Source organism: Microtus pennsylvanicus, chromosome 1 (genome assembly GCF_037038515.1).
Source record: "Microtus pennsylvanicus isolate mMicPen1 chromosome 1, mMicPen1.hap1, whole genome shotgun sequence".
Classification (NCBI taxonomy): Eukaryota; Metazoa; Chordata; class Mammalia; order Rodentia; family Cricetidae; genus Microtus; species Microtus pennsylvanicus.
In genome coordinates, this window is record NC_134579.1 from 101,660,597 (window position 1) to 101,687,323 (window position 26,727).

General features: G+C 53.4%; 2 protein-coding genes across 3 annotated transcripts in view; one reads left to right on the forward strand and one right to left on the reverse strand.

The window, feature by feature from the left end:
• Nucleotides 1-1,942: 1,942 nt before the first annotated feature.
• On the forward strand, nt 1,943-9,944 carry Tmem120a (transmembrane protein 120A). The gene is made up of 12 exons (XM_075976821.1): nt 1,943-2,156; nt 3,822-3,940; nt 4,141-4,257; nt 8,167-8,226; nt 8,403-8,498; nt 8,611-8,700; nt 8,796-8,861; nt 8,961-9,022; nt 9,108-9,200; nt 9,309-9,373; nt 9,478-9,546; nt 9,627-9,944. Exons 1-12 carry the CDS (start codon nt 2,076-2,078, stop codon nt 9,738-9,740), a joined length of 1,032 nt encoding a protein of 343 aa, XP_075832936.1. The 5' UTR covers nt 1,943-2,075; the 3' UTR covers nt 9,741-9,944.
• A 161-nt stretch (nt 9,945-10,105) lies between these two features.
• Por (cytochrome p450 oxidoreductase) overlaps nt 10,106-26,727 on the reverse strand; it is a 42,820-nt gene continuing 26,198 nt past the window's right edge. For both annotated transcript variants that reach the window (XM_075976807.1, XM_075976797.1), the window contains 14 exons: nt 18,190-18,238; nt 16,002-16,130; nt 15,138-15,287; nt 14,535-14,659; nt 14,305-14,394; nt 13,802-13,900; nt 12,772-12,888; nt 12,566-12,684; nt 11,718-11,899; nt 11,491-11,640; nt 11,094-11,364; nt 10,865-11,010; nt 10,684-10,769; nt 10,106-10,584 (listed from right to left, as the gene is read on the reverse strand). In XM_075976807.1, the coding sequence (XP_075832922.1) occupies nt 10,440-10,584; nt 10,684-10,769; nt 10,865-11,010; nt 11,094-11,364; nt 11,491-11,640; nt 11,718-11,899; nt 12,566-12,684; nt 12,772-12,888; nt 13,802-13,900; nt 14,305-14,394; nt 14,535-14,659; nt 15,138-15,287; nt 16,002-16,130; nt 18,190-18,238 (1,858 nt within the window). In that variant the 3' untranslated portion in view covers nt 10,106-10,439. The remainder of the gene's footprint in view (nt 10,585-10,683; nt 10,770-10,864; nt 11,011-11,093; nt 11,365-11,490; nt 11,641-11,717; nt 11,900-12,565; nt 12,685-12,771; nt 12,889-13,801; nt 13,901-14,304; nt 14,395-14,534; nt 14,660-15,137; nt 15,288-16,001; nt 16,131-18,189; nt 18,239-26,727) is intronic.

The following is a 26,727-nucleotide window of genomic DNA, read 5'->3' on the forward strand; positions in this document are numbered from 1 at the left end:
CCACTGCCTCCAGATCACTGGATATAAATTCTGTTCCCAACTCTTTACGAAGGAGACATGTTGGACCTCTTATCACCCAGTCCCAGGTTTCTAGAAATTGTATGTCCCATTTTTCTTCTTTTCTTTTTGTTGCAGACAGGGTTTCATGTAGCCCAGGCTAGCCTGGACAACTAACTATGTAGCTGAGGATGACACTAAACTTCTGATCCTCTTGCCTCTTCTTCTCAAGTGCTGGGAATACAGGCATGTGCCACCACACGAATCAAACCCAGGGCTTCCTGCATGACTCAGGTCCTAAAATTCCACAAGTCTTTACAGGTGTGTGTGTGTGTGTGTGTGTGTGTGTGTGTGTGTGTGTGGTTTTTAAATTGTATTTTATGGGCATCTTTTACCTGCATATATGTCTGTGTGTCACATATATGCTTGGTGCCTGTGGAGGCCAGAAGTGAGTGAGGGTCAGATCCCTTGGGACTGGAGTTAGAGATGGTTGTGAACCACCACGTGGGTGCTGGGCCACTGAACCCACGTCCTCTGGAAGAACTGCTCTTAACCACCAAGCCATCCTATAGTATTTTACATCTGCATATGTAGGCATTCCTTGACACTTGCGTGGAGACCAGAGACTTTGTTGAAACCGATTCTTTCCATAATGTGGGTCTTAGGATTGAATTTGGGTCATCAGGCTTGCATCAGGCACCTTTACCTGTGAGCCATCTCACAGGCTCAGATTCCACAAGTCCTAAAGGGAGTTGCCCAAGTCACTTCCCCAGACTCACGGATCACTAGGGGACTGATGGGTAATGTGTAGGGTGTCAGTTATTTAAGATAGCATCCATAAGTTGGGTGGTGGTGGCACGGGCCTTTAATCCCAGTACTCAAGAGGCAGAGGCAGGAGGATCTCTGTCAGTTTGAGGAGAGGCCAGCCTGGTCTACAAGCAAGACCAGGACAGGCACCAAAGCTACAGAGAAACCCTGTCTCCAAAAACCAAATTAAAAAGAAAGAAAAAGAAAACATCCCCATCTGAAAGGTGGTACCACACACCTCTAATCCCGGCACTCGGGAGGCAGAGGCAGGTGGATCTCTGCGAGTTGAGACCAGCTTTGTCTACAGAGCGAGTTCCAGGATAGCTAGGGCTACACACAGTAAAACCCTGTCTTGTAACAAACGAAAGAAAGAAGGAAAACACCTCCAGCTACCATCTGCCACCTAGAACTTTCCACGGAGAGCCATGAATGGTAGGTGTCCCCTGATGAGAATGACCTGGAACTTCTGATCCTTCTGTCCGCACCTCCCAAGTGCACGGATCACAGGCAGGCATCTCGGCATCCGATTTATCACGTGGTGCTGGGGATTGAACTCAGTGTTTCCTGCGTGCTAGGCAAACCCTCTACCGACTCAGCTCTAGCCCCACTGGTAAGTCATCAGCAGGGATACGGTGGGGAGTTAGGTTTTGTATTTTAGAAGCAGCCTACATGCTGTATGAAGGACATGGGAGGTGAGTACGGAGGACTATGGGCCAGAAAAAGGGTATCTCTAAATTACTGAGACTGCGAGACCTGGGCTGTCCCTGGAGAGGGGCAGCTTCTCAAGGACAAAAGTGTGTGAAGTGCAGGGCGTGGTGGATGGCTCACGCTACTAATCTCGGCACGCGGGAGGCAGAGGCGGAGGGGGGGGCGGGAATCGCTCGGTTCCAGAGCAGCCAGGGCTACATAGTGAGACGCTATCTTAAAAAAATAAAAATAAAGTGTTGGAAGCACGTGTCGCCTTGGTTTGTGAGTGGTCGGAGGAAGCGGGTCGTGCGGGTAGGATCGCCAGGAGCACAGGTCCGGTTACGGAATCGGGAGACGCCCTGCGGGCACACGGCCACGCCCAGTTCCCGTCCCGGACTCCGATTGGCTGCTCCTAGGGGCGGGGCTCGCGCGCGGATTACGCCGGGCCCTTTCCCGTTGGCAGCAGCGGCAGCGCGAGCCCGGAAGCGGACGGGGGCGGTGGCGGAGGCGCCTCGGGCCGGCCGGGGTTGCAGCTCCGTCCTCCCCACTCGTGGCTCCCCGCGGCCCGTGGCGTGGACAAAGACATGCAGTCCCCGCCCCCAGACCCGCTGGGCGACTGCCTGCGCAACTGGGAGGATCTGCAGCAGGACTTCCAAGGTATCCAGGTGAGCGTCCCTGAGGCCATCCGTGCCCCGAGCCGTGTCTCTCTGTCTCGGGGACAAGGGTCGGGCAGCCCTAGATTAGACATAGGGTAGCTCAGAGGGGTCAGGGGTCGAGGCCCTCTTCCACTTTTCTTCTTAAATGTTCGATGGCAGCCCCGATTGCCCGCGCGTCCGCGGCGTGCTTGGGCGGGATCCCTCTGTACTGGTCGTCTCGACTTTGTGCAAAGGCCTTGAAAACAGGTCAGGATTCCTCTGCTGCCTCTCCCACTGCACTGCTAACCGACCTGGGACCGCGTCCCCTTCCTGGAGAGTAGTCACCCGAGGCAGAGCCCAGCAGGGCCCGGCCTTTTGATTCTGTCACCCTGCAAACGCCTTCCCCGCCCTTGGTCAACTCCTTGCTGAATGCTACAGGGAAGCAAGTTTAGGTAAAATCCAGGCTTGGATGGGGATCTCAGCCATCTGAGACAGAGGGACAGCGCCCACCTAGGGATAGGAGAAGGGTCGCCTTGGCGCGTGTGGTTCTTTCTTGTAGGGAGAGGTGGGCGGGGCAGACTGTACCCGAACCTCCTGATTTGGCAGAGTCTGTCCGAGACCATTGGAAAACCTCCCAGTTCCAGGTGGGGGTTGTTCATGGCCTCTCTGTGTCCATACTAGAGAGAAGGAAGCTGCTGCTTCCAGGAAGGCTGTCACTGGGCAGAGGTGGCATATGCTAGAACCTGAGGAGGATGTGGCAGCTGGGCTTGGCATGAGAAATACCCAAATAGCGGAGCCTGGCCAACTGGAGACTAGGTTAGACCTTTGCCTCTGCTGGACTGCTCCCAGCCTCATGTCTCCACTGCGGCTGCCAACCCTTCTCAGCCTTCCAGTACTAAAACTCTCTCTAGAGGCCTAGATGGCCCCAAATCTCCCAGTTTTGCCATCACTACGATGCCCTCTGCCTTGATTTTCCCACACTGCTCCTTGCCCTGTCTTTACTTTGCAACTTGCAAGGTTCACCCACCAGGGCAAAGTGCTTGGGCCAAAGGTGCTTGCAGGAGGGGAGTAGACGGGAGGGACTGGCCTTAGGACTGAAAGCTGGTGACTTTGACCCGAGAGGACACATTGGGAATGCCCGGGTAAAAAGCACAGTGGATAACCCTGGATTCCACTCCTTCAGGTTAGGTAGGTAGGAGGAACTGAGAAGGTGAGGGTTGAGTTCAGGCAGCCCCTATGGTCTAGAGCAGTGGTTCTCAACTTGTGGATCGCGACCCATTTTAGGGGGCGAACAGCCCTTTCACAGGGGTCGCCTAAGACCACTGGAAAGCACAGATACTTACATTATGATTCATAACAGTAGCAAAACTGTAGTGTATGAAGTAGCAATGAAAATAATTGTATGGTTGGGGGTCACCACGGCATGAGGAACTATATTAACGCTGAGACCCTTTAATAAGGCTGAGAACCACTGCTCTAGACTGTTTGAAGACGATGCCAGACGCAGGTGGCACAGAACACCCAGGCAGAGCTGAGGACAGCTGACCTGTTGTTGAGGACCGGTGGAGGATCCTTACAGGAAGAAACCTAGCTCCTGGCTTGCCTCGGGTGGAGCTATCTCTGGAGGTCCCCAAGCAAGCTGGTTCCCTGCCCCGACAGCTCCCCAGTCAAGCTTATGCCCTCTCCTCACCCTAGGAAACACATCGCCTGTACCGCCTGAAGCTAGAGGAGCTGACCAAACTCCAGGACAACTGTACCAATTCCATCACACGCCAGAAGAAACGGCTCCAGGAGCTGGCCTTGGTGCTGAAAAAGTGAGGGTGGGGTGCCTTTCCGCTGGGATGGGTGCTGTTGCGTGGTGGGTGTGGGTGCCATTGGCTTACCCCAGCGTGGCTCTTCTACTCTTCCACTCCCTGGGCTCTGTTCCTTTCTCTGTCCCGAAGGGTTCCCACTGGGGTTCCTGCAGGACTCGGGCTCCCCCACCTGCACTGACTGACTCCCGCCATACTCCCAGATGCAGACCCTCTCTTCCACCCGAGTCCACGGAGGCCGCGCAGGAGCTGGAAAGCCAGATGAAGGAGCGCCAAGGCCTCTTCTTTGACATGGAAGCCTATTTGCCTAAGAAGAATGGGTGAGTCCTTCCTTCTTCCAGCTCCAGGGATTTCATGAAGCCCTAGCCTCTCTCGGTCAATCGGTCAATCGGCAAAGGAGACCATGTTGATGGTCCAGCTGTCTGACAGCTCACGGTCATGGAAGCTTGAAGGGGAGGGTTCAGGGGATTGGGGCCTCAGTTATGGACATCTAACCCCACACATGGCCAGACACAGCTTCCTGGTGTAGGGACACCCATGTCATCTTCAGAGGCAAGAAATGAGCACATGCCTGTGGTCCTAACAATTCTGGAAGCCGAGGCAGGAGGCTAGGGAGTCCAAGGTCCTCTTTGACTACATAGTGAATTCAAAGTAGCTTGGTCAGCATACTGTGTGTCAGGCCAGCCAGGGCTATAGAGTGAGACACTCCTTCAAAAATAAAATAAAATAAACCAGTCGGGTGGTGGTGGCAGAGACAGGCAGATTTCTGTGAGTTCAAGGCCAGCCAGGTCTACAGCATGAGTTCCAGGATAGGCTTCAAAACTACAGAGAAACCCTGTCTCGAAAAACCCAAATAAAATCAAAATAAACCAAAGGGACTGGAGAGATTGCTAATGGTTAAGAGCACTGGTATTCCTCCAAGGGACCAGGGCTTGATTCCCAGCACGTACATGATAGCTTACAACTGTCTGTAACTTCAGTTCCAAGGGATCCGACACCACCTCTGTCCTCTGTGGGCACTAGGCACACATGTGGTACACAGACACACATGCAGGGAAAACACCCATACATATAAAAAAAAATTCCAAAGCCAAGTGAAGGGCTGGGGATTTAGCTGACTGGGTAGAGTGCTTGCCAGTGGAGCTGGGTCTGTGCTGGGCAATGCATTTGTGTCCTGGACAGTTTTTATGTCAGCCTGACACTGTTAGTGTCATCTGAGAAGAGGGAGCCTCCTCATAAGATCAGAATCAGGCTGTAGGCAAGCCTGCAGGACATTTTCTTCTTTCCTTCTTTCTTGTTTGTTTTTGTTTTTTGAGTCAGGGTTTCTCTGTGTAGCTCTGGTTGTCCTGGAACTCACTTTGTAGCCAGCCTGGCTTTGGACTCAGAGATCCGCCTGCCTCTGCCTCCCTAGTGCTGGGATCAAAGGCCAGTGCCACCATGCCTGGCTCTAATGTAGGGCATTTTCTTAATTAGTGATTGTTGGTGGTGCCATCCCTGAGCTGGTGGTCCTGGGTCCGATAAGAGAGCAGGCTGAGTAAGTCAGGAGAAGCAAGCCAGTAAGCCACACCCTCCATGGCCTCTGCATCTGCTCCTGCCTCCAGTTTCCATTTGGTTTGCGTTCCTGCCTTGGCTTCCCTCAATGGACTATGATCCAGGATATGGAAGCCAAATAAGCCCTTTCCTCCTCAAGTTGCGCACGGTGTTTCATCACGGCAGTAGTAGCCTTGACTGAGACCAGGATAGTGGGGTGTTGCTGTGGCGGACGTGCCCATGTCCTTTTGGGGAGAATTGTGGAAGGACTTTGGAACTTCGGGCTAGAAAAGTCATTGAGCGTTGAGAACTCAGTGGGCCGTTCTGTCGGCGCTCGGAAGGTAACGCTGAGAGCAGAGCAGACGATGGAAGCCTGGCTTGTGACGTTCAGGGGGAAGGTTAAAGACTGTCGTGGGCATTTGTGATTAGAATTCGGATTCCGTGGTTCTGCTGAGCCATTGCTGAGGTGAAAGTGTTCCGGGAAGTGTTCCCTTAGAGTCAGCACACAGAGACTGTGTTCCAGAGACGGCCGTGCCTCGTTCTGGCTACTGTGCTTGGTTAGGTGCAAGAGTCACCCAGGTGGTCCTGCTTTGAAGGCATGAAGGGGTCATGGGGAGCAGCTGAGGCTTGGCACTGTGAGAGGCCAGGAGAGGCCGTTGGTGAAGGTGCAGCCTCGGTAGTTAGCCCCAGAATGGAAGGGGTCACAGAGAGAAGTTGAGGCTTAACACCAGGAAGAGAACCTGGGAGAGGCTGCCCAGCTGTGTCTGGAGACCCCAGCATTTTGGAGACGACAGCACCATGGCATGACCACCCAGGAGAGCCCCAGCTGTGGAGTGGAGCTGGCCTGAGCCGAGGATACTGTGTGGGCTGCAGATGATGGAGCCAGAGAAAGGACCCAGGCCCCTCGGTAGTGCTCCGAAGACTGAGTCCCAGACGCTGGCCACTGAGTTCTTTACACAGTTGGATGGAGTTCGGTTTGGTCTTCTTCCTATTATGACTGCACCCTGGTTCTTCTCTCTCAAAGTAAAGTATTTAACTGGTTTTGAGCCCACAGTTGAGAGACTTTGAAAAAGGTTTTGGAGTTTTACAGAGACTTTTGAATTTTAAAAGGGACTTTGTAATTTGTTTTGTTTATTTTTCAAGACAGGGTTTCTCTGGGTAGCCCTGGCTGTCCTGGAACTCGCTCTGTAGACCAGGCTGGCCCTGAACTCACAGAGATCCACCTGCTTCTGCCTCTGAAGTGCTGGGATTAAAGGCATGTGCCACCACCGTCCAGCAGTACTTTGTAATTTTTAAAGAAACTGCGCTTTTGAAGTGTTTGAATTGGCAAAGTCTGTGCTGATTTTAAGTTGGTGATACGGTTTATATTGTGATGTTTATTAATGAGAGATCTTGGGAATGAGTAAAAAAGGAAAGGTTATTAAATAGTGTTGCAGTGTCAAGTTGATAAGGGGTCAATTGTCTGGACAAGTTTTCGTGTCAACCTGGTCCAAGCTAGAGTCATCTGAGAGGAGGGAACCTTTACTGAGAAGCCGCCTCAGTAAACTCAGGCTGTGGGCAAGCCTGTAGGGCGTTTCCTTAATGAGGCGGGAAGGCGCAGCCCACGGTGGGTGGGGCCACGCCTGGGCTGCTGCTCCAGGATTCTATGAGAAGGCAGGCTGAGCAAGCCAGTGAGCTGCACCTCTCCACGGCCACTGCATCAGCTCTGCCCCCAGGTTCCTGCCCCGTTTGAGTTCCTGCCTTGGCTTCCTTCAGTGACGCGCAGTCCAGGATGTGTGAGCCTTAGAAACTCCTTCCTCCCCGCGTCGCTGTCTTTCATCCCAGCACCAGTGATCCTAACTAAGCATCTGGGAGGACAGAGGCTCCATTCACTCTTCCGGAGTTCAAACTCCCAGCGTCTTTGTAGGAGGAGGGCGTCTCTTAGCCGTGCCGCTGAGGCTGAGGCCTGAGTGGGGACAGCAGCCCCTCCTGCTTCGTGAGTGACGCAGTGTTGCTGTCGCACCTGGGGTTTCACTAGTGGGAGGGGCGGAGATGCAAGGAGCCTGGTTTTGTGGGTTGGTTTTGATGGCATATTTTTGAGACAGGGTCTCTTGTAGCCCAGGCTAGCCTCAGCTTCCTGCTAGCTTCCTGCCTCCACCTCCTAAGAACTGGGATTACAGGTGTAAGTTTTTATGTGGTGCTGGTGACTGACCCCAGGGCCTCGCAGGCGCTAGGCACACACCACCGGCTGAGCCATCTCCTCCACCTGGAGTTCTGAAGGGAGACGGGAATGAGGGCCAATGTGTGGCTATGGCTATGTATGGGAAGCACTGAAGGGGACTCAGGCCTGAGTTTCTTGGAGTTGAAAAATCAAAGATTTTTGATTATCTTGGGATAGCAAGAGAAGATAACCATCTGCCCCAATGCCAAGTCCCCGTGCCCACACCTGAGGAGTGGTTTTAGATGTGGGGGTAGTTTCTCAGGGGAAAGGACATCCAGGCTCTCAAGGTACCTGCATGGGGAGGTCCCGGACAAAGCACCACAAGCTGGAGACACTGTTTACCCAAGGACAGGATTCTGGAGCAGGCAGGGAGAGAGGTGAGGTGTCATGTGTGGTTGGTCAGTGTCAGCCCCTAAGTTTAGAACATGGCCAACGGGGAAGACAGCGGGCTCTAGATTGTAGTGTTTCTCTGTCACTCAGGCCGTCTTCTGTCCCTTAGGTTGTACCTGAGTCTGGTTCTGGGGAATGTCAACGTGACACTATTGAGCAAGCAGGCTAAGTATGTAATGCTGGTTGTTGAGGGTTGGCTCTCACCCAGGGTTCCCCATCTACCTCTGACTTGGCTTGGTGTGGTCTTGGGGTTCTGGGTCAGCTTCTCCAGGCATGGTGGAGAAGGAAGCCCCCACCCCTGCATGCCCACCCATGAGTGCGGATGCCTGTCCCTCGCCTTACCAGGTTTGCTTACAAAGACGAGTATGAGAAATTCAAGCTCTACCTCACCATCATCCTCATTGTCATCTCCTTCAGCTGCCGCTTCCTGCTCAACTCCAGGTGTGCACACTAGGCTGGGCTGGGACGGGGTCAGGGACAAGGCTCTGATCTTGGGCTGGGCTGGGACAAGGACAAGGCTCAGACATTTACTTCTTTGTACCCCACTCCCCAGGGTGACGGACGCCGCCTTCAACTTCCTGCTGGTCTGGTATTACTGCACCCTGACCATCCGAGAGAGCATCCTCATCAATAACGGTTCCAGGTGTGCATGCACAGTGGGGTGGGTCATGGCACATGGGGACTTTGTATCTGGGGGAGCCGCTCTGCTTCACAGGGGTAACCGGCACTCTCTTTTAGGATCAAAGGCTGGTGGGTGTTCCATCATTATGTGTCCACGTTCCTTTCAGGAGTCATGCTGACCTGGTGAGTGACCAAGACCTCAGTTGACAGGGGGATAGGGTGAGGCCGAAGCTCCAGGCTCTCTTACCTCCCCTTCCTTCCCCTGCTTCCCCCTAAATTTAGGCCAGATGGTCTCATGTACCAGAAGTTCCGGAACCAGTTTCTGTCTTTCTCCATGTATCAGAGTGAGTTTCCTTGCTAGGGAGGGGACAGGGGGAGAAAGCCTGTGACCCAGAGCGGGTCTGACATGCGCTCCTGTCGGCCACCCAGGCTTTGTGCAGTTTCTGCAGTATTACTATCAGAGCGGGTGCCTGTACCGCCTGCGCGCCCTGGGCGAACGGCACACCATGGATCTCACCGTAGGTGAGTCAGTTGGCCCTGCTCTGCAGCCCCGAGGCCCATGGGGAGTGAAGGTTTCCTGTCCCTTCCAGCCCTTCATCACTCCAGCTTTTCCCTACCCCTCCCCAACAGAAGGCTTCCAGTCTTGGATGTGGAGAGGCCTCACCTTCCTGCTTCCTTTCCTCTTCTTTGGACATGTAAGTCACACTTGGGTGTCCCCGTCCACCCCTTGGGTGTCCACCTCTGGATCCGAGTCCCAGCGGACACCACGCTTACTGAAGAGACTCCCCCTCCCCCCCAGTTCTGGCAGCTTTTTAACGCGCTGACACTGTTTAACTTGGCCCGGGATCCTGAGTGCAAGGAGTGGCAGGTGAGCCAGGGGGCTAGGATGCACAGGAGATTCCATCTAGACTTCCCTGTCCTGACCCCAGCTGTCCCCAACCCCTGCAGGTGCTCATGTGTGGCTTCCCCTTCCTTCTTCTCTTCCTCGGCAACTTTTTCACGACCCTCCGAGTGGTACACCAGAAGTTCCACAGCCAGCAACACGGGAGCAAGAAGGACTAGAGTAGATCCGATGGCCAGCCCCAAAGGGGCTTCTGACCTGTGTGCCGGGGGGGCAGCAGGTTGGGGCACCCCTGTGTGGATGGGGGGTTCCCTTCTGTGCCCCCTGGGCTTCGTGGGCTCTGTGGGCCCTGAGGAAGGCCTGGGCCTGGAGCTCAGCTTGCAGTATTTGGGTTCTGGGCCTCAATAAAGGAAGAGAGACATGGAGGTCTCTGACGGATTGTGGGTGTTTTCTCCTAGGAGAGGCAGGACTTGGGGCCCCCAACACAGCACTGCTGATTCTTGGCTCTTGGTCTGGGGAGGGGGGTTGTCTAACTGAAGCAGATCCCAAGACAGACCCCATATTGGCTCCAGCAACACCAGGCAAATACAGAAAACAACTTTATTCCAAGGGCCAGGTTATTTAAAATTATATACACTCATTCAAAATCGTGTGGTGGGGCTGCACCCAGCTCAGCGGAGAGAAGAGCCCCTCTGTACAGCTGCCGAGGGCCTAAGGCACCATCACCCAAAGGTGGGCCCAGTCCCTCTTGCCATGTGCCCTGCCTAGGGGCCCAGGAGGGCATCACTCAGGCCAGGAGGAGTCAGTCCCTGGGCCTCCCTGTGTCGAGGCCAGGCAAGAACCACCAGAGGTCTCGGAGGTCAGCAGAAGGGAGCTAGGGAAGTGATTGCAGGGAACGAGGGATGGGAGGGCGGCAGCTCCTAGCTCCACACGTCCAGGGAGTAGCGGCCCTTGGTCATCAGCTTCTTAACATAGTCCACAGCCTGGGTGTGCTCCATGGGCCCAAACTCGGCCACGATGTCATAGAAGGTGTTCTGCACATCTTTGGCCATATTCCGAGCATCCCTGGGTGGAGACAAGGGGACAAGAATGTGTGAGGGGACTTGGAGCCACCCTGTAGGTGGGAAGTCAGCACCGGGTGCCTCCCCAGGCTTCTCTGCTCACCCGCAGACATAGATGTGGGCACCGCCTTCGTGGATCAGCTTCCACAGGTGTTCTTTGTCTCTCTTCAGCAGGTGTTGGACATAGACCTAGGGTATGGGGGAGGGGGCTGTAAGCGTCCAGACGCCACAGCGCCATCTTTGCATGGGGCAGCCCAGCCCAGCAGCACAGCCGCCTGCCTCACCTTGTGGGCCTGCTCCCGGGAAAAGGCCACATTAAGCTGGGTGAGGGCCCCGTCCTTGTGGAAGCGGGCCAGCTCTTCGCGGTAGAGATAGTCCTCATCTGAGCGCCGGCAGCCATAGTACAGCACTGTCTCTCCAACCTCCTTACCTGGGCAGGGGTGAGGCTGTGGTGAAGGGGAGCTTTTCTGGCCTGGCCCTGACTCCTCACAAAACCAGAGCCCCGTGGCTTACCTTGCTCCCGGAGCCAGGCTCGCTCCTGGATGAAGCCCATGAAGGGGGCGATCCCTGTACCAGGGCCTATCATGATGACAGGGGTGGTGGACTTGAAAGGGAGGCGGAACTGAGATTTGCGCACAAACATGGGTACCAGGGCCCGGCGGCCATTCTCGCCTGCTGGTTCCTTGGCCCGAAGCCAGCTGGTGGCCACCCCCTTGTTCACTCGCCCAGACTTCGCTTCGTACTCCACAGCCACAGCGCAGATGTGCACAGAGTTGGGGTGCACCTGGAGGAAGGACTGGTGTGAGCCTGGCCTCACCCCCTACAGTCCCTTTCTTGGTGGTTTTCCTTGCGGGTACCCAGAGTCCCTCGCCCTAGGGGGTGCCTCCCCGGCAGAGCTGGCACCCTTCACCTTGGAGGATGAAGCGATGGAGTAGTAGCGGGCCTGCAGCCGTGGCAGCAGCTCGCACAGGTGGTCTATGGGTGGCCGCAGTGATGGGTAGTCTTGGAGAATGGCTAGGATGTGCCTCCTGGCCTCCACCACCCAGCTCAGGTACAGCTCCTGGGGAGACAGAAGGAAGGTGGGTGACCTGGGATATGTGTTGGGTGAGGGTGTGGAGGGGGAACACGCAGGCTCACCTTGCCCTCGCCTGAGGACGACGCCATCTTGTGCAGGTGCTCCTGCTCCGAGGGCTCCGAGGCATACTGTGCCAGCTCGTAGAGCACGTTGGTGCGCGGCGGGTTGGTGATGTCCAGATAGTAGGTGAGGGCCGTGCGGTAGGTGGTGGGGCAGGGGAATGGGTGCTTCTTGTTGGACTCCTCTGCAGCACAGAAGGGGGACTGAGTGAGCGGTTGCCCCCTGAGGCAGGGCAGGGTGTCATAGGGCTGGAGGTGCTGCAGGCCTTTGTAGCGAGAAGCTGGAGCTCCAGCCTGCTCTCTATTGCTTCCTTGGCTCTGTGGGATGGCTCAAGCTTTCTGCCATGCAGAAGTGTCCATCAGAGGGATCTGGCCATTGTAGGCTGCCAGGTCTTGGAGGAAGCATAGTGTGTGTGTGTTGAACAGAACCAGCTCCTTCGGTTCACGTGTTCTAACTGAAAGTCACTAAGAGCAGAGCCAGGACTTGGGCGGGTACTGTGTCCATAGTGGAAGGCCCTGGGATTAAGCAGCATCCAGTACCTGCTCACTGTAAAGGAACCTAGAAGGCATCAAGGGTTGCCAATCCCAGGAGCCTATAGCCACAGCTGTGGAGCCTGGGCCTAAGATACAAGGCTTGGTTTAGCAGCCCTGGTCCAGGAGGATGTATGGCTGGGTGGCTTCCCTAGCTGCCTGGCTCTTGGCCTCAGGTGTCCTCCCTCTATAGCTATAACAGGGCTAGAGGGCTAGACCTCCATATATAGTCTTAGGGTATGGGGCCTTAGCACCCGGGCCACAGGCCAGAGCAGAAGCTCAACCTTCAGGCCTAGTCAAGGCCCTGTTGCAGGACTCACCATCAAGATTGTTTAGAGACATGACGATGTCCAGGTCAGCCCCCAGGATCTCCCCGATCTGGTTGACCAGGGTTGAGTCGTTGGCTGGGTACACGGCCACATGATCTCCAGACTCATACCTAGAATGAAAGCGCAAGGCTCAGGAGGAAGCGAGCAGATGACTCTGTGCCAGGCTTGCCCCATGGGAGACGGGAGGCGGCAGGTACCTGATCTTCGAGTCTGAGATGTCCAATTCCAGGTGCATTAGATGCCGCTCAGTGCCCTGGTTCAGCTTCCGGTTGGTGGTGACAGCAGCCAGGAATGGATTCTTGGCATCGAAGGGGCTGATGGGAAGAAAGGTCATCAGTGATTGGCTTGGGACCTGCTTATACTAAACACTGGGAGCTAGAGCTGGTGGGCAGAGCAAAGGGACACAGATAGGAGAGTAAGCTGGCTCCTAAGAAACATGTGAGACCCTCTGCATTCTGCCTATGGGAAGGCTGGGCCAGGGGGTGGAGCCACCGTGGAAGCTACCTAGGTTCTGAGATACTGGCATAGCACTTGGCTTTCACACTCACACAGAGACCACAGCGTGGCCAGGAGTGGCTGATGGAAGAGTCTGCCCAGCAGGATGGCTGGCATGACTCAGGGCGACAGATGACTGGGGAGGCTCCAGCATGAATAATCTGGGCAGCACCCAGGGGTACGTAGGGTCAAAAGTGAGCAACACGATTTGGATTTGGACTTTTTTTGGGACAAGGTTTCCTGTAGCCCAGGCTTGCCTAGGACCCCGCTTCACAGGTGAGGATAACGGGGCTTTGGATCCTCCTTCCTCCACTCCTGTGTGCTGAGCTTGAGAATGTGCCCCCACGCTCAGTTTGTGGAGGGCTGGGGACGGAACCAGGACCTCACACATTAGGTGAGTACACTGCTGAGCTGAGCTGCCATGCCCAGATAGCTGTGGGTTCTAAGGAAAGGAAGCGGGCTTCTCGCCCAAGTTTGACCTGCCAAAGCTGGCTCCCGAGGCCTCAGTGGGGAGCAGTGCCTGTCCCTCGGGCAACTTGTGCCCTTCCATATATAGTGGACGTGAAGATGCAGTACCCCGCTGTGCTCACTCAATTCCATATATAGTGGACGTGAAGGTACAGTACCCCGCTGTGCTCACTCAAATAATGACCGGAGGGACACACATCTGCTTGGGATGTGGGTACACGAGGGGCCCCAGGTCTGTCAGCCGCACTTTCTTCCTCCACTTACGGTTTCTGGTTCTCGTAGCTCTTCAGACGGCCCATCTCACCCGTGTAAACCTTGGCAGTGTCAACATTTTCGTGGACCACGAGCTCATACTGGCGAATGCTGGGAGGGGAAAACCAAGGCTGGGGTCAGGACTGGGAGGAAGGGGGTTGCAGGGCCAGTCATAGCAAGAAAGGGTTTAACTACACAGTGGTCATGGGTGGAAGACATAAGGCAGCAGGACACAGCAGACCCTGTAACAGTCACAGCAGAGAAGCAAGAGGCAAGGGAAGGGCTGAAGCCGACCCCAAGAGCCTGAGAGGATCAACAGGCCAGGACATACAGCTGGAAAGGAAGTCAGTGTCCTGGCGATGCCACGGGACAGGAAGGGAGACCCCACCTCAGCCCCCTCACCTTCAGGGAGCCCCCTCACCTGGAACAAGGACCTCCCAGATCCCATGCCCATCCCTCCTCACTCCATCCCCAGGGCCACCCACCCCAGGCTCCAGCCGTGGCCTTCCACTTACCTTGACTCCTCCCCAGTGGCTTCCACCCCGAAAAACTCGCACACAGCTGGCCAGAACTGCTCCCTCCATGTGATGAAATCCTCTTCTAAGCTGGAGAGAGGAGAGGCTTAGCTGGGCTAGTCACTGGTTAGACACCAGCTCCTCACCCTTGTGGCTCCCAACCCTGCTGGAGGAAGAAGGGTGGCCCACACTCCAGGCTGGGACCCATGCAACTAGGGTGTGGCACTTACTTCCCATCATCATCACCAAGGCCCAACTCAAAGATGCGCTGGGCGCCAAGTTGTTCCAGTCGCTGGTCCACGTACTTGCCCATGGCATTAAAATGCTCATAGGTCTTGTTCCCAAGGCCGAACACCTGTAGGGACAGCAGGGAGGTTCTGAGGCCAGGACTTCAGCCTGCCCAGTGGGGTCTGATGACCGTGGGATGCACTGAACCCTGCACTGGGAGCCTCGGCACTATGGGCACTGAGAAGAACACCTGATTACTTTATTCAGGTGACCTGCAGTCCACAGATGGCTCCTTTTATGGCTACCCTTTACTCCTCAAATCTAAGTGACCAGCTTAGCTGGAGGCTCCAGTCCTCCTTGCTTGGCCAAATTATATTGTTCTGGCCCTCATCCAGCAGCCAATGTCCTGTGCGGTCAGCTGGCAGCATGGGAGATGCTCTGGAAGGGCGAAACCACACTAAAGGAAGGGTAAAGCTCTCTGCTGGAAACCCCCTGGCCTGTAAAACGGTGAAGGAACAGATGGGGCAGCTTGCACAGGAGGATCCTAGGGTTCTGGGGAGGTGCCACAGGCCAGTGTGCGCCCAAAGGATTCTGTGGAGACTCACAGCAAACTTGACCCCAGTGAGGTCCACGTCAGTCTCTTGCAGCCAGTCATAGAAGTCCTGGGCGTTGTCGGTGGGGTCACCCTCACCATACGTGGCCATGCAGAAGACTACCAGGGACTTGTCGATCTCAGGCAAGCTGCTCAGGTCGGCCTAGAAAGACAGGGGTGTCACCGCTGTGGCCTGAGCCCGCAGGTGGTGGCAGGTGGGAAGGCCTTGGTCCAGGCCGTCTCCCATGCATCTCAGATATATTTAAAAGGAAGTCTGGAGATGGAAGACCTTTGTGGCAGGAGAGCGGAGTGGGTGGAAGAGAAGGAGTGGGCATTGGGGGAGGGGAGGCTCTGAGAAAAGACTCACCTTACAGGGATATCTTTTCAGTTTGCAGGGTGGGGGGGAGGGGATGCTACTGATGAATATGGGAGCCAAAGAGGCAACTCCTGAGCCACACGCTCCTGCCTTCTACCGTGGCCGTTTTGTGCACTATACAGAGCCACCCCATGTAAGGGAATGGAGGCAGGCAGTACCAGGAGAATAAGCGTGGTAAGTTGGCAGTCAGGGGCAAAATGCTCCTGTCCCTAGCTGTTAAGAACATGGCTGGGATCTGTCATATCCTATGCTGGCTTAAGAGGAACAATATTGGCAGGATGGCTTATGGATAAGGAAGGATGCCACTGCCCCTAACTATGGCCTCTGATCAAATTCTCAGCCTCTCTTGACCCCTCCCTGGTTCTATCCCCTCTCTTCCCACAGCTGTAATGCACAAGGTATTAAGAGCCTCAACATACAGCGGGCTTAGAGCTCTTTGAGATGATCCCACCCAACACCTTCCATAGACAGGGAAGAGGCAGCAGGGTGGGGCACACTCACCAAGTCATACTCTTCAGGGTCTGCGGACATGCCCCGCATCCCATAGCGGTGGGCATCCTTGGACAGTCGGTTAGCAAACTCCTCAGCGGTTCCCGTCTGGGAGCCATAGAATACGATAATGTTCCTTCCCTAAGGGAGCAGGCAGACACACGGGTGAGCAAGTGCCCAGGGCAGAGCAGAGACACAGGGCAGGCCTGGCAAGTGGAGCCCTAGTAAGTCCTCTCTGTCCTGACCTCAGTTCTTCACTGAATCTCTAGGGCTGATGTCTGGCTGTCACAGATGTGATGATGGAAGAGGACATCACCCAAAGGACTCCAGCTGGAGTCATCCAAGTAATGTCACACACATCGCAAGACCATCCTCAGACACTGGAAAAACCACAACCTAATACTGAGTATAAAAAGGGAAGGGGGCCGGGCGGTGGAGGCGCACGCCTTTAATCCCAGCACTTGGGAGGCAGAGGCAGGCAGATCTCTGGGAGTTCGAGGCCAGCCTGGTCTACAAGAGCTAGTTCCAGGACAGGCTCCAAAGCTACAGAGAAACCCTGTCTCAAAAAACAAACAAAGACAAACAAACAAAAAAAAATGGAAGGGGACTAGGAAAATATGGATTAACTGATCTCCATCTTGCTTTACGTATGTATATCAATAAACATAACACACAGTGGATGTGGTCCTTTGGCATTTGTGGGTGGTCCATAATCTCCTTCCATACATAGGATACCAAAATCTGCAGGCGTCAAGTTTCTTGTACAACACGGTGAGGCAGAGGCTAGAGAGATGGCTCAGTAGTTACGAGCACTTGCTGCTCTTGCAGAGGACCCAAGGGCAGTTCCCTGCACCCACATCAAGTGGTCCACAACACCCTGTAATTCCAGCTCAAGGGATCGAACTATCTCTGGCCTCAGTACACACCTGCACTCTTGTGCGAAACCCTCCCCCGCATAACTAAAAAATAATAAAAATAAGGCAGGTGATGGCAGTGCATGCCTTTAATCCCAGCACTCAGGAAGCAGAGGCAGATGGATCTGAGTTCTAGACTACAGAGCGAGTTCCAGGACAGCCAGGGCTACACAGAGAAACCCTGTCTCAAGAAACAAAACCATATATATATATATATACACACACACACACGAGTACATGAGTATATATGAGCATATATATGCATATACACATGTAAAATAGATCTTAAAATAGGCATTTATACAGGAGCTACATCTATCCTTTATATTGTCAATTTAAAAAAATATATTTTCTCTCTTTTTTTCTTCTTTGTTTGTTTATTTTTCGAGACAAGAGTTTCTGTCTGTAGCTTTGGAGCCTGGAACTCATTCTGTAGCCCAGGCTGGCCTCACACTCACAGAGCTCTGCCTGCCTCTGCCTTTTGAGTGCTGGGATTAAAGTCATACGCCACCACGCCCAGCTTATTTGTATGTGTATGCATGTGTGCATCATGTGTATTCAGGAGCCACTGGAGGTCAGGGGCATCTGATCTAGAACTGGAGTTACGGATGGTTGTGCGTCACCATGTGGGTGCTGGGAATTGAACCTGGTCCTGTGCAAGAGCAGTGGGCATTCTTACTACTGAGCCATCTCTGGGCCTCTTTTAAATTTTTAGACAGGGTGTTACTATGGTGGCCCAAGTTGGCCTCAATTTTTGCTTTTCCTGCTTCACCTTTCTTACTGCTGGGATTACAGTTGTATATCATCACACTGACTTCTAACCAACTGTGTGTGTGTGTGTGTGTGTGTGTGTGTGTGTGTGTGTGTGTACGCACGCAGGGACCTGTGGAAGCCCAAGCACCACACTGGGTGTCCTTCCTCAGCTGCCTTCACTGTTTGGTTTTGAACAAGGCTTCTCACTGCTCTGGAGCTCAGATTAGGCTATGCTTGCTGACCATGGAGCTTTGGGAACTGGAAGCATATTCTGCCCAGTCTGGATTTTTATGTGGCTTCTGGGGAATGGACTCAAAATTGTAAATGTTGATAATGGGGGGGGGTAGGTTCTTACGTTTTAGTTTATTCAGACAGTCAAAGTAAAAAAAGAGCCCCTACTGCTGTGATAAGATCAGGATGCCCTTAGCAGTGCTCGGTTCCAACAGCCCTCAGCCCCCCATCAGGCCCTCTCCTGAGCCCCCTCGGTGCCCACCAAGGCCAGACTCTACTAGGAGCAGAAACAGGAATCTTACCGTTTTCTTCATCTTTTCCACGAAGCTGCTCTCTTTGACAGATGAAGTCCTGAAAAACAAGACAGTTTGATGGGGGACAGATGCAACTTACAGGATGGGTGTGACAGGCAGTTGGGGGACATTCCACAGGCTAGCCCCTAGTGATGAAGCTAAGAGTGGGACTAGTCAGTCCAATCACTCCTTCGTGTGCCTCAGATCCACCAATGGGCTTACAGAGGACAGCTCTGAGTCTGGCCTGGTCATCTGCCTGTGCTCCCTTCCCAGCATCTGGCCCCTCTCCATCTTCTGTCCCTCTTCTTCCTTTGCCATCACCTCAGGCAAACAGAGCACAAGCTGAAAGAGGCTCCAGCTTCAGCCTGAGACAGTGAGCCAATGGGAAACTCTGTCAGAAAGTGGGGGTGGGGGGCATGCAGAGATAGCTCAACAATTAAGAAGGCCCGATCCGCAGTCATGAGGACAAGCGCTTGGACCCAGCAGCACAGAACAAGCTGGGCATCCTGCGCACCAGCCTCTGTCCGCGCATACAGCTGCATACACTTACACAAAACAAATATGTAAGATTTAAAAAGCAGCGTTTGCCGGGCGGTGGTGGCGCACGCCTTTAATCCCAGCACTTGGGAGGCAGAGGCAGGCGGATCTCTGTGAGTTCGAGACCAGCCTGGCCTACAAGAGCTAGTTCCAGGACAGGCTCCAAAACCACAGAGAAACCCTGTCTCGAAAAACCAAAAAAAAAAAAAAAAAAAAAAAAGCAGCGTTTATGGAACTCAAGGTGGTGTCTGGTATCCACACACCTGTGCAGCGTGTGCACGCTCATGAACACCTGTCCTCATACAGACACACATACAGCTGCAAAAGGAAATAAGGACAGCCGGGCGGTGGTGACGCACGCCTTTGATCCCAGCACTAGGAAGGCAGAGGCAGGTGGTGGGTGAGTTCGAGACCAGCCTGTTCCAGGACAGCCAAGGCTACACAGAGAAACCATCTTGAAAACAAACAAAAAGGAAGCCCTGAGTGGAAACTGGTGTGAGAGAAGGTCTTCTAGAAAGAAATCCCAGCTCTTGCTTCTCTGGCCAAGTCACTGACTCACCATGCCCTTGTGAGTAGACACACAGGCTTGATGTCCCCAGGATTTAGCCTGGCCTCCCCTGACTCCTTCCCACAAACCCCTACTGTCCTTCAACACAGAATTTGAGCTTCCCCAGAGCAAGCTTTCCCTGCCTCTCTGCAGCATCAAGGTGACCATCCTCAATAGGGCACAGACATCCACGGAGCACTTCCCACCCCATATTCTAATTCCTTCCCTTGAGGACTGGCTTTAATAACGAGGAGATATCTGTGTGTCTGCCTGGCACTTGGCACACAATTCAAGGCTTTCCTGCATGGCTGCTCCAGGTCTCCCACCCAGCATCTGGCAGGCAGAGGCAGACAGAGGCCTCTGGGGATATTTCCCACTCCCGACCCTTTCTGGGCTGAGTAGCCAGCTCCTGGCTTTTCTCAAAAGACAGATGTTTCCATAGAAGTCACATCTCCAGCTGGGACAGGCAGGGCGGGAACGGGCACTGTGCCAGGAGCTGAGGGTGGGGACTAGAACGTGCCATCTCTGCCTTCCAAGGGCCTGTCCTGTCCTCTGAGCTGGAGCCCGGGAAAATCACAGCAGAGAAGCCACGTCAGAGGCAGAGCTGGCTGCAAGTCTAGGTCCTGTCACCACATAGCACGTGACATCCTGGTCCTACTGTCTGAAGGGCTCGGCTACTACCGAACTTGATTTCCACAGCATTCCTGAGCCCTTTCAGGCACCTGGAACTTTGGTGACACTCAAGAGAACAAAGGTCTTGGAACGTGAACAGCTGTCTGGGCTAGTCTGTGATTTTAGACACCTAACAGCCTAAGGTGGCATAGGGCCAAAGGTGCGATGCCCACTGCCAGAGAGACAGGAAAGGCTGGGCTCCATTCTCTGACAGCAAGTGGCTCTCAAGAGACAGAGCAACAGGCTCCCAAGGGCATAAACTAGGGACTGCTAGCTGCGGGTGAGCAGGACAGGGCCTGAGGCTAGTCTCCTGCTGTAGGCGAAAGGGGCCAACTCCAGGCCAGCTGGCTCTGGCCATGGTGAGGTGAGAGCCCCAGACAACAGGTTTGCCTGGAGACACTCTCCTTGACCCTGGAGACACAACCATGACACCCGGCACTTCTTGTGGGGGAGGGGAGGTGGCAAGAGGTCAGCCTTAGGTGTTGTTCCTCAGCTTTGTCCAGACAAGGTCTCTCACTTGCCTGGAGCTCACTCACCAAGCAGGTTTGGCTCACTGGGCACCAAGCTCCAGGGATCTGCCCACCCATTGCCTGCCCGGCACTGGGAATACAATCCTGCCTCCATGCCCAGTCTTTTCACACAGGTTCTGGGGATCAGACTCAGATCCTCACACTCATGTAGCAAGCACTTTACTGGACCATCTCTCGACCCACACTTTGAGGCCCAGTGCCTGCCCCTTGATTAGCTTTGCTTTGGCCCTGGGGGACAAGAAGAACTTTCCGTCTGCTCCCCTCACTTGTTCAGATTCAGCAGGGGCAGTGGCCTCTGGGAAAACAAGAAGTCAGACCCTTTGCTGAACAACTGCCCTATGTCCCTCCTGGGCAGCCCTTCTATCCCGGGAGCAGCTCCCAGCAAGCCTAAGGAAGCAGACCTGGTAGCACCTATCCGGGGGTCAGCTGGACCCTAGCCCAGGAAGTTGCCTCTCCCTTTGGCAATGGATGGCAGCCATGAGCCGCCTGCCCACAGGCTACCCGCACATCTAAACTGGGGCTGGAACTGACCTCAGGGTGGGCTCGTCCGGCGGAGATGAGTATGCACATCCCATGATGCCCCTGTTCCCAACAGGGATTAAGGAAAGAAAAGGGTCCCACACTGAGCTCTGTTGCAGCTGGCTGGGAGCCAACAGAAAGGAAGTTCAGCTCCGTCCATTCTCAGTGTGGTGGAGTAGGCGGCTTGGGCCCAGACACCCTAGAAGTCCTCTCAGAATCCTCCGGCACCTCTGCCTGCCTCTGTCCCCATGAGCTTGTGAACTCTGCAACATCTGGCAGCTCCAGCGGGACTGAGACTGCAGCCTCCCATGATCCCCTGCGGCTGGGGTAAACCCCCCCCCGCCCTTCTGTATGGACTGAGGGAAGGAGAGAACATTTCCACCCCCCCACACTCAGTCTCCTTGGTAACTGTTTATATCAGAGCCCCGTTCCCCACACCCTCCCCCTTTCCCATTAGCAGAAAAAAAGGATGGAGAACAAAGCTGTCCCAGCCCTGACACAGACTGTGCAGGTTGCAGCAATAAGAACCAAGCCAGCCATTGCTGCTGCCAGAGTCACGAAAGACTCTGGGGACATCCTGGGCACTACAGGGAGGTATACTTTCCCTTCCTGACCCATGCAGCGGGGACAGCCAGCACAAGATCTTAAGGAACCCCTCTCTTGGTACCCAGGCATAGACCCCAGAGCCCTGTGCAGGTGGCAGCTGGCCCAGTTGTGGGAGCCCAGATACCACATGGCTCCACAGCCGAGCCTGAAAGGTTCCAATTAGCCCCCAACCCCCATCCCTCCACTGGGAGCAGGCGCCTCTGAAGTCAGCTGCAGGCCACTAGAGTGGGCAAGAGGAGAGGAAGGGGAGGGGAGGAGAAGGGAGGGGGAAGCACTGAGTCACTGGGTGAACCCAGATGCCTCAAGGGGGTGCATTTTTATGCTCCTGTCCCAGGCAACGAGGAGAAGCACTTCTGAAAGCCGAGGCAACTCATTAAATTTTCTGTGTGGCAGAACTGATCCCTCCTGGGTTATCCCGCTGTTTGCGAGGGACCTGGGAATCTGCTTTTGAACTTGCAGAGCCTGCCTGTCTGGCAACTAATGTCTGCGGGCTGCAGGGTGAAGAGGCAGAAAGGGGGGTGAGGACCAGAGTCAGATACGGTGGCAGCAGGAGTGGGACAGCAGGAAGGATGGTCAACCTCTCCACTGCCTGGGCTGTGCAGAGCTTAGAGAAAAGTAGACTGTTCTCTTCAGGGTCCCCCCTAGGGGAGCTGCTTCAAAGGGAGTTGGGAGACAGCCAAGGGCAGGTGGAGACCGACAGAGGTCTCAGGTCAAGACAGAAAAAGGGCTGGGCCTGGCAGGGGTGCACATCCCTGTGTCTCTCTGATAGCAGCATTTTGGAGGCTGAAGCATAAGGACAGAGTTTAAGGCTAGCCTAGACTACAGAGTAAGTTTGTCTCAAAAAACAAAGCAAAACACAAAACCAAAAACCAAAACAAAACACAAACCAAAAAACCCAAAGCTAGGGACGTAGCTCAGTGGGCAGTGTAGCTGACTCCTGGGCACGAAGCCCAGCGATCCCCCCAGCACCAGAGACACCACACAGGGATAGATGGCATGCACACACTTGTAATTCCAGCACATGAAGGTGGACACAGAACAAATGAGAGTTCAGGATCATCCTCTGCACTGGCACACAGCAAAAGAACCTGTCTTTATGGAAGGTGTCACAGGTACTTTACAGAGTTTGGATGCAGTCATGTCATAAGCTTTATTGTGCATACAGGACTGAGGTAAGTATCACCAGGAGAGTTTTCATCAAATTGTGCTGTGCTTAAACATATGCCTAAAATAAACTATTCAAGGTCAGACTCCCTAAGTTTGAACCAACCCTAGCTACTTCAGGATTCAGGACTTGAGCTGAATAAACTAAATAAGCAAAATAAACCCTTTCCTGCCAAGTTCCTTGTGGTTGCCCGTTTCATCACTACGAAACACTGTAGACAGTCATCAATGACTTGAGGGTCAACGTGCTTTTCTTGCAGTTATCCTGAGACAGGCCGCATCTGGAGGGTCAACTTGATCGGAGAGTAGAAAAGTGCAGGTGACCTCAACAGGCGGCACAGAGGTCCCGGACCTATGATTGCAGGCGGACCTCTTCAAACCACTTCTGGGTCACGCATGGTGCCCTGCCTACCCTTCACATGGTAGCTCCCTCCTAAAATGTCTTTCTCTCACTCTTAAAATAAGTTTTTGGATGTGTTTTAGTGTTTTATATGTATGAGTGTTTTACCTGCATATATCTGTGTACCACGTGTGTGCCTGGTGTCCTCCAAGGTCAGAATAAGGCATCGAGTCCCCTGGGACTGTGAGTCACCCTGCAGGTGCTGGGAATCGAACTCAGGTCCTCTGCAAGAGCAGACAGTCGCATGCAAGTGTGCACGCGCGCACACACACCACAGACACGCCTTTCTCTCTGAGGAACACATCTGTGTTTCTAGTTTTGTGCTCACTGGTGCAAGGACATCTGTACAGAAAGGGTGGCCCTGACTGAAAGTGGAAAGAACCCCCTTATGCTCCTCCATCTGCTGACGCGCCAAGATAAACACGGACGTAAGAGCTGCCTGCAGCCTTGACTCTGGGCAGTGCTGCGATTTCAAAGGCAGGCAATCCCAAAATAAAGGAAATAAAGGTCACTTGAGGAAACGAGAGTCTTTGCGGCTTTTCTAAACAAGCCCCAAGAGGGCACAATTGGCCAAATCCAGATAGTAGGAAACTATGAAACAACAGGCTGGAGTTTCTTTCACATAAGTGTTGCAAGGGAGGGACAGGAAGCCGAGAACTGCTGGAATGGATGCTGTGTTTAGGAAAAGTTGCCGTTCTTAAACAAGCAGCACTAGAGCCCTACCTAGAGCTACGAGGCTGGGAGTGGGGCATTTTGGGCTGACGGGACATGGATGACTGTGATACTGATTGCCTAACTGTACATGTGTCAAGACTCAAATGTGGGGCTGGCAAGATGACTCAGTGGGTAAAGGCACTTGCTGTCAAGCCTGATGACCTGAGTTCAATTCCTGGGACCCATGTGTATAGTTAAAAAGGGGGTTTTAGAACAGGGTGTGACTCAATGGTACAGCACTTTCTGAGTATTCACAAGAATCCGGGTTCCATCCCTAGCACTGGAAGAAAAACAAGGAGGATTTTATTATGCGCAAATTATAACTGAATATACCCGGCTCCTCTCCACAAAGAGAAAAGAATATAATGTGTTATTAATTGCAATAAATGACTTTTAAGATACTGAGTTTAAAAAAGTCCAACCTAAAAATCTAATGGCAAAGCTCTGATCAACCAATCAAGGATGAGAACAAATGTCCTGATGAAGTCCAGGGAGACAACAGTGGGTAAAGTGCTTGTCTGCCACCGAGCCGCAACTGTTCAGTCCCTGGGATGCACGTGGTGAAGGGAGAGCGCTGGTTCCTGGGAGCTGTCCTCCGAGCTCTAGGCATCAATGCTAGGACTAGTGCGATTATGTTAGCCATGCCTGATTTTCTTTATACCGGTCCTGGGGACCCTATCTCGGGGTCCCATGATTGCACATCACTTTAACCCTCTGAGCCATCTAGGATTCCGGGTATTTGGCACCACACTTGGCCTAACTTCTAATTGGGTTTTACCCTTTCCCTTAGTCCCTATTCTCTTCTCTCCAGCCATGCCCCACCCCTACTGCTTTTGAAGATGTCAGAGTCTGAACTCTGGCGTTCCCTCAATCCATAGTCCTAACAAGCCCTACCCAATATTCCAGGGGGATCCCCAAACTCTTCCTCTCACTCTCCTCAAACCTGCTCCAGTCTGCATGTCAAAGCAAACACCCTCCTATCTATTCTAGGCACCGAGAGTTCAATCATCAACTTTTATTATGTTCTCCTCAAGGGTAGCCTCTCCTGGGACAGTATCACCTCCCAGGGGACCACATCCTGAAATGGTTTCTCCAAACTCTTCCTGCCCTTGCCCTTCCTCTGCCTTCCCTATTACCTGGATGCAGCCATTGTGAAATCAGGGTTGGTCATTTTGCCACTCCCATAACCCTCTGGTATCTGGTCCCAACCTGCCCTTCTAACTATACTTCCCACACTCCCCTGCCACTCCCCAAACCACCCCAACACCTCCACCTATGGACACCATCACTGCTGCCCAAATCCTGCTCTGCTTCTGAAGCTAGATTCATGTTGCAGCCCTTTCTAGAACCCTTTTCTCACCCCGAGTCAAAACCAATCCCTACGTCTTGGGCTCCCTAACTATGTACACCTTTGACCCCAGGACAGTGTACCCCAGAGGATCTATGTACAGGGCTACAGCTGTTCTGTTCTGGTGCTTTCGCACAGATGTTTATGACTGTGAGCCAAGACTGCACCAAGCATCCACCACCTCCACCTTCTCTTTGTGCCAGACAGCCTGGGATATGCTACAGGCTCCATTCTGTGGTAGGTACCTCTCGCAGCAGGAATTCTGCCCAAGAAAAGAGTTCAAGTGAAAATTCAGGGCAGTGCACCCTCTCTCAGCTCCAGGAGGGATAAACTTTCTGCCAGTGATGCTGACCTGGCCCAAGAAAGTAAGTATTTCCAGGCTCTGGTATCTTTATTGGGCACACATGGTCAGTGGCACCCAGGACAGTGTTCAGAGGTTCAGGGAGCTAGCTACATTTAGACTTGTGGGAGGGCCGCAGAGGTTTAAACTCCCAGGGAGAGTTACCTGGGTACCCAGGGGCACCTCCTGACTTGTATACCTCTCTATGTTTGGAGTGCTTGCTGGCCAGATTGCAGCTGGCTTGTTATTTTGGCTTGTGTAAACATCCACACCCTTGGGGCTAGGGATGCAATTCAGTCTGAAGAGCATTTGCTGTATCTGCACAAAGCTGCCCGCCACCCTTTTGGTGCTGAGTATCACATAAATCAGGCGAGGTGGTGCACCACCGTAATGCCAGCACAGGGTGGGTGGAGGCAGAAGGACCAGAATCCAACACAGCAAGTCAGAGGCTGGCCTGGCTACGTGAGACTTGCCCTCAAAAGATAAGTAAGATCAGACATGACTCATGAGTAAAAGTGCCTGCTGATGAGCCTAATGGCCCTAGGACCCCCACTACGGAAGGAGAGAACTGACTCCTGCACGCTGTTCTCTGCACCATGGCACATATCTACACACACACACACACACACACACACACACACACACACACACACACTCTCATACATAACCTAAGCTCAATGGTTTCATGCTCCATAGCATAGCACGCAACCCCATATTAAGACCTTCAAAGACTTTATGACATCATTTCTAGAAGTCACCAGAAGCCATGATAAGAATATAATGATATGCTGGGGAGGGGAAGAAGGGAACCTTTAATTCCAATACTCTCCAATAGGCAGAGGCAGGTGAATCTCTATGAGTTCGAGGCCAGCCTGGTCTATGGAGTTACAGGACAGCTAAACTCTGTATCGAAAAACCTAAAATAAATAGTAAGTAACTAAGTAAGCAAAGCATGAAAGACCAGGGAACACATGCCTTGCCTTTGATCCCAGAAATGTTCGGAGACAGAGAAGATCACTGTGAGTTTGAGGCTAGTATGGGTTACATTGTAAGACCCTGTCTCAAAAAAAAAAAACAAAAACAAAAACTCAGACCAACTATATAAGTCTCTACTTCCTAAACGCTGGGATTAAAGGCATGTGTCACCTTGCCTAGAGACCGTGAACTCTT

Excerpts from the sequence above, each read along its gene's own strand:
- Tmem120a (XM_075976821.1), top strand. The coding sequence starts at position 2,076 with ATGCAGTCCCCGCCCCCAGACCCGCTGGGCGACTGCCTGCGCAACTGG. Across the intron at positions 2,157-3,821 it reads AGGACTTCCAAGGTATCCAG|GAAACACATCGCCTGTACCG; the intron begins GTGAGCGTCCCT and ends TCCTCACCCTAG. Across the intron at positions 8,499-8,610 it reads CGCTTCCTGCTCAACTCCAG|GGTGACGGACGCCGCCTTCA; the intron begins GTGTGCACACTA and ends CCCACTCCCCAG.